At 40.6% G+C, this 11,798-nt stretch overlaps 1 protein-coding gene across 3 annotated transcripts in view; it reads right to left on the bottom strand.

The window, feature by feature from the left end:
* The window catches only part of STX18 (syntaxin 18), a 128,746-nt gene that overhangs the window by 25,154 nt on the left and 91,794 nt on the right, over positions 1–11,798 (bottom strand). For all 3 annotated transcript variants that reach the window (XM_011987804.1, XM_011987802.1, XM_011987801.1), the window contains exons 6-7: positions 3,644–3,759; positions 6–94 (exon numbers count right to left, since the gene is read on the bottom strand). In XM_011987804.1, the coding sequence (XP_011843194.1) occupies positions 6–94; positions 3,644–3,759 (205 nt within the window). The remainder of the gene's footprint in view (positions 1–5; positions 95–3,643; positions 3,760–11,798) is intronic.

The following is an 11,798-nucleotide window of genomic DNA, read 5'->3' as shown; positions in this document are numbered from 1 at the left end:
ATTACCATTTGTATTTCTTCTGGGGATAACTCATCTTCACCTTTGCCATCTCCCCAGGTTCCCAATTCAGGTTGTGTTTCAGCCAAAATCTTTTCTGTTCAAAAAAAATTGAAAATAGAAGACCAAATATTCATTTTAGAATAGGCTGGCTTAGGATGTAATCATAACACAAACATGAGATGGAGCAGAATCTTACAGCTTTGTCCATATATTTCATGATCTCTGGGCTAATATTCAGGAACTGCAGACATGATTCTTTCACAACATTTAGGCTGTAAACTGTCTTTGTGCAGGCACATGCATGTGTGCGTGTGGTGGGGAGGGGACCTACGCACGGTTTCAATATTGCACCAATGTCAGCAATGGCTGCAAACTAAATGGACATTCTTCAGAATGAGTCTTAAAGTATGTTTTACTTCAGGACACATACACGCCTCTCTACTTGTAAAGACTGTAAGACATATTTTTAATGTAAAAAACACGTATGCATATACATGTATATATATACACACACACACACATATATATATATATATATACAGGAAGTGATATACCGTTCCCCAATCCTATTCCTCTCCCAGAAGTTACTGCTTTGATGTAGCATCATAGATTTTATCTAAACATATTCACATCCAAAGATATGAGTCCCTGCCTACCTATGAAATTCAAGTAATACACAGTTTTGTGTGTATGGTTGCTTGCTTTTCACACAGATATCAATGGTAACATACTGTTCTAAAACTTGCTTTGTATGATTTATTGATACATCTTGGAGATCGTCCAAGTAGATCTACCTTGTTCTTTTAAGTTGCTGCATGATATTCCATCGTGAGGATACACTAGTCTTTAGCCATAACTACACTGACAGACCTCAGTGGTTTCAGACTGTTCACTGGGGTAATAATGGTACTGTGTCCCAGTCTGTGCTTTGTACACATGCTGGAGTGACTCTCTAGGACAGACACCTGGGCATGGAACTGCTGAATGGGAGCGTAGGGACATTTTAATCTGGAGAACTTTTTCATTATGATCAACAAAACATGATGCATCCTCCATGAAGCATGTCAATACCACAGGCCCCTAGAAAGGACTGCTGCTGCCCAGGACGACAGTAAGAGGTCTGTGCAGTTCATCAATGGGGTGGGGTTGGGAGCGGAGGGGAGAGGGATGGCAGGGATGGATCCTCGGGGGAGACTTTAATGAAATCACTTTGTGTCTGTGTGTCTCAGTGGTGTCTCTGGGCTTATCAGTGAGCTTCCAAGTACTCAAAGGCAAATACTGCTTCTTTTCCTTTTTTCCTCAATCTCAGTAAATTTCTTGTAGTCGACCTCAGCTCCATGAGATGGTGACAAGTCCAGATCTTTGAATAGGGGAAGAGAACATAATGATAGCAACAGGGTAGAGAAAGCTGACTAGGCAGGCCATGACTGAAAGTTATGGTTATTTATTAGAAATATATCTTTACAAAAAAAGTCTCCATGTCACCCACAACTTAGTGCATGCAGGCTTTTAGAAAAATGGCTGTTTTTACCAGAAGTGTCATTATAGAAAAACATGTTTGTAAAAGGTTGGCTAAAAGTATCTTTAGAAATGATCTGGTATTTTCCTGAGATGACATTCTTTGGGTAGGAACATTTGTACTTTCATCTACCCCCCACCCCCACCTTACGAGCTGTCTCCTACTTGTCCTCATTATGGTATCCATTTCAAGCTTTTACTGTTGTTGATTTCTTTTTTAAGGATAAAAACACCAAAATTAGAAACAGAAACCTTGTTCCTATCTGAACTGAGCATAAATTAACTTTGAGCTAGAATGGGAAAGTTCTCTTAGCAGAACTCACACTCTACAGCATGCTCATTTGTGGCCATCAGAAGCCTTCTTGACAGGCTGCCATAAGGATCAGCTTGAAGCACAGCACCCACCAAGCCAGTCCTCTGCGCAGGCCACCCGTGCACCCTGGTGCCACAGAGGCAAGTCCAGACTCCCTAGTCTGGCATTCAAGGCTCCACCCGCTCTTCCAAGCTTACTCCCACCTCTCCTCCCACTGACGGGCTTCACTGATCCCCAGGGGTCTTCTTTACTGACTACATTCCACCCAAGCTCCAGGCTTTCTGGCCTCTGAGCATTTGCTCATGCTGCTGCCTCTGTCTAGAACTTTCTAAGCTTTCATTTTTTTTTTTTTTTTCAGGTCCAGACTCACTTTTTTTTTGTTTTTTTTTTTGAGATGGAATTCCGCTCTTGTTGCCTAGGCTGGAGTGCAATGGCTTGATCTTGGCTCACCACAACTTCCGCCTCTTGGGCTCAAGTGATTCTCCTGCCTCAGCCTCCCGAGTAGCTGGGATTACAGGCATGTGCCATCACACCCAGCTAATTTTGTATTTTTAGTAGAGATGGGGTTTCTCCATGTTGGTCAGGCTGGTCTTGAATTCCAACCTCAGGTGATCCACCCACCTTGGCCTCCCAAAGTGCTGGGATTACACGTGTGAAACACCGCGCCTGGTCCAGACTCACTTCTTAGTGCCGCCTCCTCTTGAAGTCTCCTGGCCCTCTGCCCTCTCTTGAGGTGCTACTTACTTTCTCCCAGGGGCTAGAGCATTATCTTTCCCATCAACTGTGAGCTCCTTGAGGGCAGGAATCACATCCCTGAAACTTCCTGAGCTCCATTGTGACACCCAAACGAAATACTCATTGGAGCTTTCCAGATTTTGGTTTTCAGATTAGAGATGCTCAACCGGTAAGTATAATGCAAAATATGCAAAAATTTGAAAAAACTCCAAATCCAAAACACTTCTGGTCCCAAGCATCTCAGATAAGAGATACTCAACCTGTAATTTCTGTGACATGTCCAGGACTGTGCCTAGCATCTGGAAGACAAGAGTTAATAAGAACTGCCATGAGACTATGGAGAAGGATGCCACAGGGGACTCCCAGGTCTCTCCTGGCTCCAGCACGCCATCACCCTGTGATTCACGCAAAGAACCCTGTTCTACTCTGTCTCTCAGATATAGCAAACTATGCAGGCATCCGTATGTGGGGGTGCCAGCCAGACACACAGATCGCAGACATCCATGACCACATTGTGTATGTGCCCCCACATTTTCGGACTTCATGGAGACCCTGTATTTCTTCTGCATCTCCTGTGCATCAGGAACTGTTCTAAGCCTTGGGCTGTCTAGTATCTGTGGTGACAGGCAGCACATCAATACAGATTTGCATTTTGTCCTGTTGGTTTGACTGGCTGTGAAAGGCCGCTGAGGTTGCACACTCTACCTGGGCGCAGGCCTGTAAGCTCAGAGCTGACATGCAGGGCACGGCTGCCAGGGAGGCAATGCTGCCTCTCCTGAGGCTGGTACACAGGGCTCCTGAGGCAGACAGATCCTGGCCTCACCCCTCTATAGCAGGCCCTTTCTCCTGCACCCCGCCAGCTCCCAGGTGACTGGGTGAAAGCACCTCCTGCCTCCGTGGCAGTCACGAAGATCAACTGTGACAGACACAAAGGCTGCCACCTCCTCCTTCCTTTGCTTTATGCAAATACAAACACCAAAACATGTCTGAGACTGTGCTACTTCGTTTCTGTGGTGTACTCTTGCCAACATGTCAAAAGGAAGAAATGCAAGGCAAGATATTCATCTCAATTCGTACCTGGATGTTCTTCAGTGGCAGGGTTTTCTTCAGAGTCTTTTGAAGGGCTCTGTGAAACTTTCTCAGAAGATGTGGATTCTCTTGTCTTTGTATTTGGTTCTGGTTCCAGCTTAGATCTAAAAATACATAATTAGCAGTCAGGTATTTTATTTCCATAACAGGATTCCTTTTTGACAACAGAAGAAGTCACATGTGACCCTGCAATTTTGTCCTGTGCCCCCGTACTGGGGAGCAGTCACTGCTTCTGGGCCCAGTGGCTATCTGGACACACCTCCACTGGGGCACTTAACACTGGCATTGTTGCCTGCGGGGTAGAGATTGTGCACGCCCTCTGCATTTGCAGCCATGGCACAGTGACCAGCATGCAGGGGCAGGCTACGGTTGGTATGTGCTGAATATGCTCCATAGACTGACACCACACTCAACAAACCCAGGAAGCTGGATTGATGCTCACCCAGTAATAGACACTAATGCAAAAAGATTGCTGAATATGTTATTAATTATAATATATAATACATATTATACATATATTCATATGTATATATACCCCACACATATATACCCCCAACATATGTATACCCACACATACACACACCACACACATATATATACCACATGTATATACCCACACACATATATATACCCTCCCACATATATACCCACATACACATACATACCACCACACACATACCCACACATGTATACACACAATATATATACCACATATATATACCCCCACACACATATATACCCCCTACATACACACATATCCTCTACAAACTTACATGCATGTATATCCCCCACATATACACACATACCACATACACATATTCATATATACTCACCCACGTACACACACATATATACACACACACATATACACACACCATGTATACACACCCACATACATATACTACATATATATACCCCCACTCACATATATACCCCCTACACACACATACATATCATATATGTACACATATGCATATATACCCCCCACATATACCCTTCCACACACACATACACCTATACACACATATGCATATGCACACACACTGATATATACTCCCACATGTACACACACATATACCCCCACATACACACACACATACAAACACATGCATATATATCCCCTACCCATATATATATACACACACACATACCCCCCAACATATATACTTACACACACACATATATACCTATACCCACACGTGTACATGTTCTAAGTCACATCTTAATATAAGTGAACTCTGAAAGCACAAGTCCTTAAATACCCACTCGAAGGCACAGACTCGCTTCAGGACTGAGTCCTCTGCACTTGGCATTCCCCTGCTTCTTCCCCACAGGCTCTTCCCAGGACATCATCTTCCTTCCCGCCTACAGGGCTTGGCTCAGTTTCACCTACTCAGAGAGGCCACCTCTGACTCTTCTATCAAGGAAAGGCTGCCTCCCACTCCTCTGCACCTGGTTTCTCCATAGCAGTTATCACAGTCTATAATCTGTTTATTTATCTGTTGGTTGTCAGCCTTGCTCCTAGATCCCAGATTCTGGATTAGTGCCTGGTATTCAGTTTCATAAATATATGTTGAATGAATGAATGCATTATAAATACAAGTAAATGATTAATAAGAGAAAAAATTTTGGTTATGAAATAACGGACTTTGTAATAGCTTTGCTAGAATCTACATAAACACTATAAAATTATAGTCAGAGTGCTAAAAAGATCTAGGATAAATTCCGTATTGTTAGGCAGAGAGACTATAATTAAAGGAACAATGTAAATGCATATTAGGGTGATATTACTAATGCCAACTAACATTTGTTAATGGCTTATATAGTGGACATTTTTTCTAAGCAATATATATGGATACATTTATTTAATTTCGAATATCCCCATTAGGTAGGTACTAGTATTAACAACCTTTTAACAAAGGAGGAAACTGAGGTGTAGAGAAGTTAGGAAACTTGCCCAGGTCACAGTAAGCAAATGGCTGGGCTGGGACATGACCTCAGGGAACCTAGCTCTGACGCCCATGTTTATAACAACTGCTCCATGTGGGGTATATTCTACCCATCCTGGGCTGTGGGAAAGGACTTCTGTGGTCAAATCAGTCTGAGAAAGTTGAGTCAAACCTAGACAGGTGTTTCACTATATAAGTTTTCAGAGCCTTTAATATGCTCAAATACATTCTGAATTTCCAAAAAGGATGGCTTTTGCAAATAACCTGATTGCAGAGACTCTCTTCATAGAGTTTTTTGAGAGTAGTTTTCAAAAAAGATGATTTAGGAAATGCTCCTCTACAAAATTTAACAAAAAAATTTTTCAAAAGTAACTGTGTTATCAATCTTTTTAATTGTTCAGGTTACTACAGCTGAGTCATAAAACTTAGTGCCTTGAAACAGTGAGATTTATTACTGGTCAGTGTTTCTGGGGTCAGGAATTTGGGAACACCTTGGTTGGGTGGTTCCGGCTCTGCGTGTCTCAGGAGGGTACAGTTAGAAGGCAACTAGGGCTGCAGTCATCTGAAGGGTTGACCAGGGCTGGAGGGTTCACTTCCAAGGAGGTCACACACATGGCTAGCAAGTTGGTGCTTGCTGGGAGCCTCATTTCTTCTTCATGGAGCTGCATGAGTGGGTTACTGGTGCATGGCAGCTGGCTGCCTGCAGGGCTGGCAGTCTCAAAGACTTTGGTGGAAGCTTCAATGCCTTTCATAACCTTGCCTTAGAAGTCAGAAATCATGATCCTAGCCATATTCTACTGCCCAACGCATTCGCGATGGTCCACTAGGGTTCTAGGGGAAGAAACTCAGACTCCAATTTGCTTTCTCAATGGAGCAGTGATAACATCACTTTTTAAGAAGAGCATGTGGTATGGGATATATTTGGGGGCAGCTTTCTTTGGAAAATACAATCTGCTATTCTAAGTATCAAAATATGCACAAAGATAAAGTTATAAGGATATTCACCACAGCACTGCTTATAACAACAATAACAAAATGACTTAAATGTTCATCATAATGTACCTCATTTACAGTTGGAAGATACAATGAAAGAGACGATTCTACTTGCAATAGCCAAAACAAAACAAAAGATAGAAAACTAACAATATCAACAAAAACTGTAGAATAAACTTAAGCCCAAAGCCCATATGTAAAAAACCAAAAAAGACTTATGAAAGACACAAAGGAAAGAAAGGACACATCATTCTTGATAGAAAAAGAAATATAAAGATGTTAGCTCTCCCTAAGTTAATTTATAAGTGTAATGTGATCTCAATTAAAAAAAAAAAAATCACCAGGTCCCATCCTGAAGCTGAACAAATCAACTATGAAATTCATCTGGAAATAAGCAAGAATGGTCAGAAAAAGTGTAAACAAATATTGAACTCTAGTTAATGATATGCATACTAAAGTATTTAAGGGGAAGGGCACTGTTAGACGTTTACTCTGAAATCTATTTTAAAAAGAGGCTAAATGAATATAGAATGATAGGCAGGTAAAAGCAGCATGTATAGTAAAATGTAAATGCTCAAATCTAGGGTATAGGTATATGGGCGTTCACAGCAAAATTCAATTCTGCCATATGTTTGAAAAGATTTATAATGAAAATATCATGAAGATTAGGAAGGGGAGGGAATAATAGCCAAGAAAACCCTAAAAAACCAAGTGTGGTATTAGGGCATGAAAAGATTGACAGACCAATGAATAGGATATAAAATTCAAAACCAGACTCAATTGCATATGTGTATTTAATATATGATATGGTTTAATAAGTTGCACTGGAATAATTGGTAGTTATATGAAAGAAAAAATCTTTTCCCTTTCCCTACACTGTACACCAAGGTAAATTCCAAATGCATCAGAGATACACACATAAAAAAATGAACCACACATGTGAAAAAAAAAATGGGTGAACCAAGTGTGGTGGCTCACCCCTGTAATGTCAGCACTTTGGGAGGCCGAGGAGGGCGGACCATTTGAGGTCTGAGGCCAGCCTGGCCAATATGGTGAAAGCCTGTCTCTACTAAAAATACAAAAATTAGCCGGGCGTGGTGGCACACACCTGTAGTCCCAGCTACTCAGCAGGCTGAGGTGGGAGAATTGCTTATACCTGGCAGGTGGAGGTTTGCAATGAGCCGAGATCACCCACTGCACTCCAGCCTGGGCGACAGAGGGAGAGTCCATCTCAAAACAAAACAAAACAAAACAAAGCACCGTGAGTGGTGGGGGATGTTGACAGTGGCGAAGGCTATTGGTGGTGAAGGCTATTAGTGTACTGGCAGGTGGGGGGACAGTGAAGGGGGTATATGGGAACTCTTGGTACTTTTTGCTCAATTTTGCTATGAACCTAAAAACTGCTCTTAAAATAACAAGTTTATTTAAAAAAAAAACAAACCCACCATAGGTAAAGTAAAAAGAGAAAAAGACCAACAGCTCTACAGTAAACTAGGCAAGAAAGTTCACACAAATGTAAATGGCTTTTAAACACATGAAAAATGCTCAATCTTCCTCATAAGATGATGCATATCAACAACTACACTGCGTCATTATTTCTTGCCTACTGGGACTGGTGAAAACACCCAAATGTGAAGACAAAATGGGTGGGTCAGGCTGTCAAGCAGGGCACTTCTGTGTATTGATGGTGAGCGTGCCAAACAGTGTGACTCCTATGGAGGGGACCTTGGTAATACCCTGCAAATTAACATGTATTTAATCTCTAATCCAGCAATCCCACTTACGGGACTCTATCCCAAAGATATAATGATAATATGAAAAGGTTATTGATTATAGCAACTTTGTAATTCAATTTTAATATGGCAAAGGCCTAGGAAAAATCCACATGTCCATCAACGTGGAACTGGTGGAAGACACTCTGCAGTACTATGGAGCTGTAAAACAGAATGTATACCTTTATATAGTGCTCTAGAGCAATCAAACAAGATGGGAAAAAGCATGTACAGAAGGGATCTTCCTTATCTGATAAACATGTACAAAATCTACAGTGAGCATCACACTTTATGATAAAAGCCTAAGTGTTTTCCCTAGGATGAGGAACAAGGTAAGAAGGACCTGGTAGATGTGAACAACAGAGGAAGAGAAAACAATTACAAAATCATTTTATGAGGCCAGTATTACCCAGATTCAGAAACCTATGAAGATATTACAAGAAAATTAGATGCATATCTTCATGAACATAAAAGCATCCTTAATACAAGCAAACTGATTTTAGCAATATATAAAGACAATAATGTATCATGACCAAATGGGGTTTAACCCAGGAATACAAAGTTGGCTTAACATTTGAAAATCGATCAATGTAATATATCCCCTTAACAAAAAAAGAAAAAAGCCTACATGATCATTGCATTAGATGTAGAAAAAGCATTTGAAAAAGTCAAGATACCCTGATGATAAAAACTTCCAGCAAACTAGGAAAATAAGGTATGCAATAAAGGGATGACTCAGCAGGTTTGTGGTGTTCAAATTCTGCACATTCCAAGGAAAAAACTGGCCCTTGCTTGGCTCCTGGGAGATAACCTCTAAGCTCCTAGAATATCTTGTCTGATGACAGTATCTGTATACCTGGGGACATTCCAGATAGTTTATGCTAACAGTGTGATTTATAACTGGGGGCCTGGGCCACTGTATCAGTGCACGGCAGACACACTTGACGGCAATTGAAGAAATGAGGGCTGCCATGTGGAGGTTGCTTGGTGGGAGGATGGCTAAGTGAAGGTGCTATATAAACTACATTCTTTTTACAAGCAGTAGTGGTTCTCCTGTGCAGCCCACTGCCACTGGACTGCTCTATAAATAAGCTCCCCCAAATAAACTCCGTTCTGTTTGTTGGCTTGGGGTCTCTTCTTCAGCCTCTCTGAACCAAGTGCCATCCCCACTGAAGTTAACAGGGGTCTGACATGACAATCAATTTGACCTCTGGAGGGGATGGCGACTGAGTTAACTATGGCCTGCTATGCTAGCACTTCACATCTACATCACTGACCCCCAGTGAAGACCCTGAACACCAAGGCTCAGGTGAGCTTCCCTGATTGACAGTACATGGTGACACAGGTATTGGGAGTCACATATTGGGAGAATTAAGTGCGTCTACACTATTCCACTGGGAGAGGACAGCTAGAAGCTTGTACCTGGTCTCTCCTGGACTTTGTCCTATGTTCCCTTTAGCTTTGGTGATTTTAATCTGTATTCTTTCACTATAATATACTGTAACTGTGAGTATAATAGCGTTTCTGAGTTCTGTGAATTCTTGTAGGCAATCCCTCAATAAGAAAGGAAATTTCCTTAACCTGATAAAGAACAGCTACATAATACTACTTCTGTGATATACACATAAAAAAATGAACCACAAATGTGAAAAAAAAAAAAAAACCAAACAAACATGGGTGCACTGGGTGCAGTGGCTCATGCCTGTAATCCCAACACTTCATACTTAATGGTGAAGTATTAAATCCTTGTCCCTTAATCAAGAGCAAGGAAAAGATGTCCATCCTAAACACTTCTATTCAATATGGTACCAGAGGTCCAGGCCCTAGCCAGTGCAATAAAACAAGAAAGGAACAAGAAATAAAAGGCATAAAGATTAAAAAGCAAAACTACTGTTATTCACATATGGTATGATTATGTATGTAGAAAATTGATAGAATTTACAAAAAAAGGCCGAGTGTGGTGGCTCACACCTGTAATCCCAGCACTTTAGGAGGCTGAGGCAGGTGGATCACCTGAGGTGAGGTCAGGAGATCAAGAACAACCTGGCCAACGAGGTAAAATCTCGTCTCTACTAAAATACAAAAATTATCTGGGCATGGTGGCGGGTGCCTGTAATCCCAGCTACTCAGAAGGCTGAGGCAGGAGAATTGCTTGAACCCAGGAGGCAGAGGTTGCAGTGAGCCAAGATGGAGCCACTACACTCCAGCCTGGGCAACAAGAACGAAACTCTGTCTCAACAACAACAACAACAACAACAACAAGAATTTACAAAAAAAGCTACTAGAACTGCATGTGAATTACTCACAGTTGTACACAGATCAATATACAAAAAATGTATTTCTATATACTAGCAATGAGAAACTGGAAAATAATATTAACAAAATGGTATCATTTACAAGAGAATTAAAAAATCCAGGAATAAATCTAACAAAAGATGAGCAAGATGTCTACACTGAAAATAACAAAATATTGCTGAGAAAAAGAAATTTAAAAATTAAGTCAAAGACAGAAATAAATGCAAAGATATACTATGTTTGTGGATAGATGTTAAGATGCCCATTCTTCCCAGATTGATCTATAGATTCAACATAATCCCTATAAACATCCTGGCAGATTTTCTGAAGAAATTGAAAAGGTGATTCCAAAGTTGATATGAAAATACACAAAAATCTAAAATAGCAAAAAAAGTACTGAAAAATTAGAAATCTGAAGGATTTACAACTAGCTGATTCCAAGACTTATGATAAAACCACAGTAATCAAGACAGTGTGGCAGTAGAATAAGGACAATCAGACCAATGATACTGAATAGAGTCCAGAAGCAGACATATACATGTTTCGGTCAACTGACTTTTGATGATGATGCCAGGTCAATTCAGTGAGAAAAAGAAAGTGTTTTAAATAAACATTGATATAATAAATATTTATATACAATAAAATAAACCTTAATCCCACCCAGATGTTTATATAGAATAAAATAAACCTCAACCCCATCTCATTCTATCAAAAAGTTGGTCTGAGACAGATGATAGACCGAAATAAACATACCACCCAGAATCATAAAGCTTCTAGAAGAAAACATAAAAGAATATCTTTGTGACCTTGGGGTAGACAAACTAAAAATTAATGAAATTCAGCTTCCTCAAAATTAAACATTTCTGCTTACCAAAAGACACCATTAAGAAAACAAACCATAGAATAGGAACAAATATTTGCAGCATGTATCTAAGGACGTGTATGCAGAATATACAAAGAACTCCTATACAAATCAACAGCCAAACAATCCTCCAATACAGAAATGAGTAAAAAACTTCAACAGATACTTCACAGGAAGAAAATGCATGGTCAATCAACACATGAAAAGGTGATTAACAATATTAGTCAGTGAGGAAATGCAAACTAAACCCACAATGAAATACCACTCCACAT

The sequence above is a fragment of the Mandrillus leucophaeus genome, unplaced genomic scaffold (assembly GCF_000951045.1).
Source record: "Mandrillus leucophaeus isolate KB7577 unplaced genomic scaffold, Mleu.le_1.0 Scaffold317, whole genome shotgun sequence".
In the NCBI taxonomy this organism is placed as follows: domain Eukaryota; kingdom Metazoa; phylum Chordata; class Mammalia; order Primates; family Cercopithecidae; genus Mandrillus; species Mandrillus leucophaeus.
Note: the sequence above shows the minus strand (reverse complement) of the source record. Positions and strands in the feature narration are given on the sequence as shown.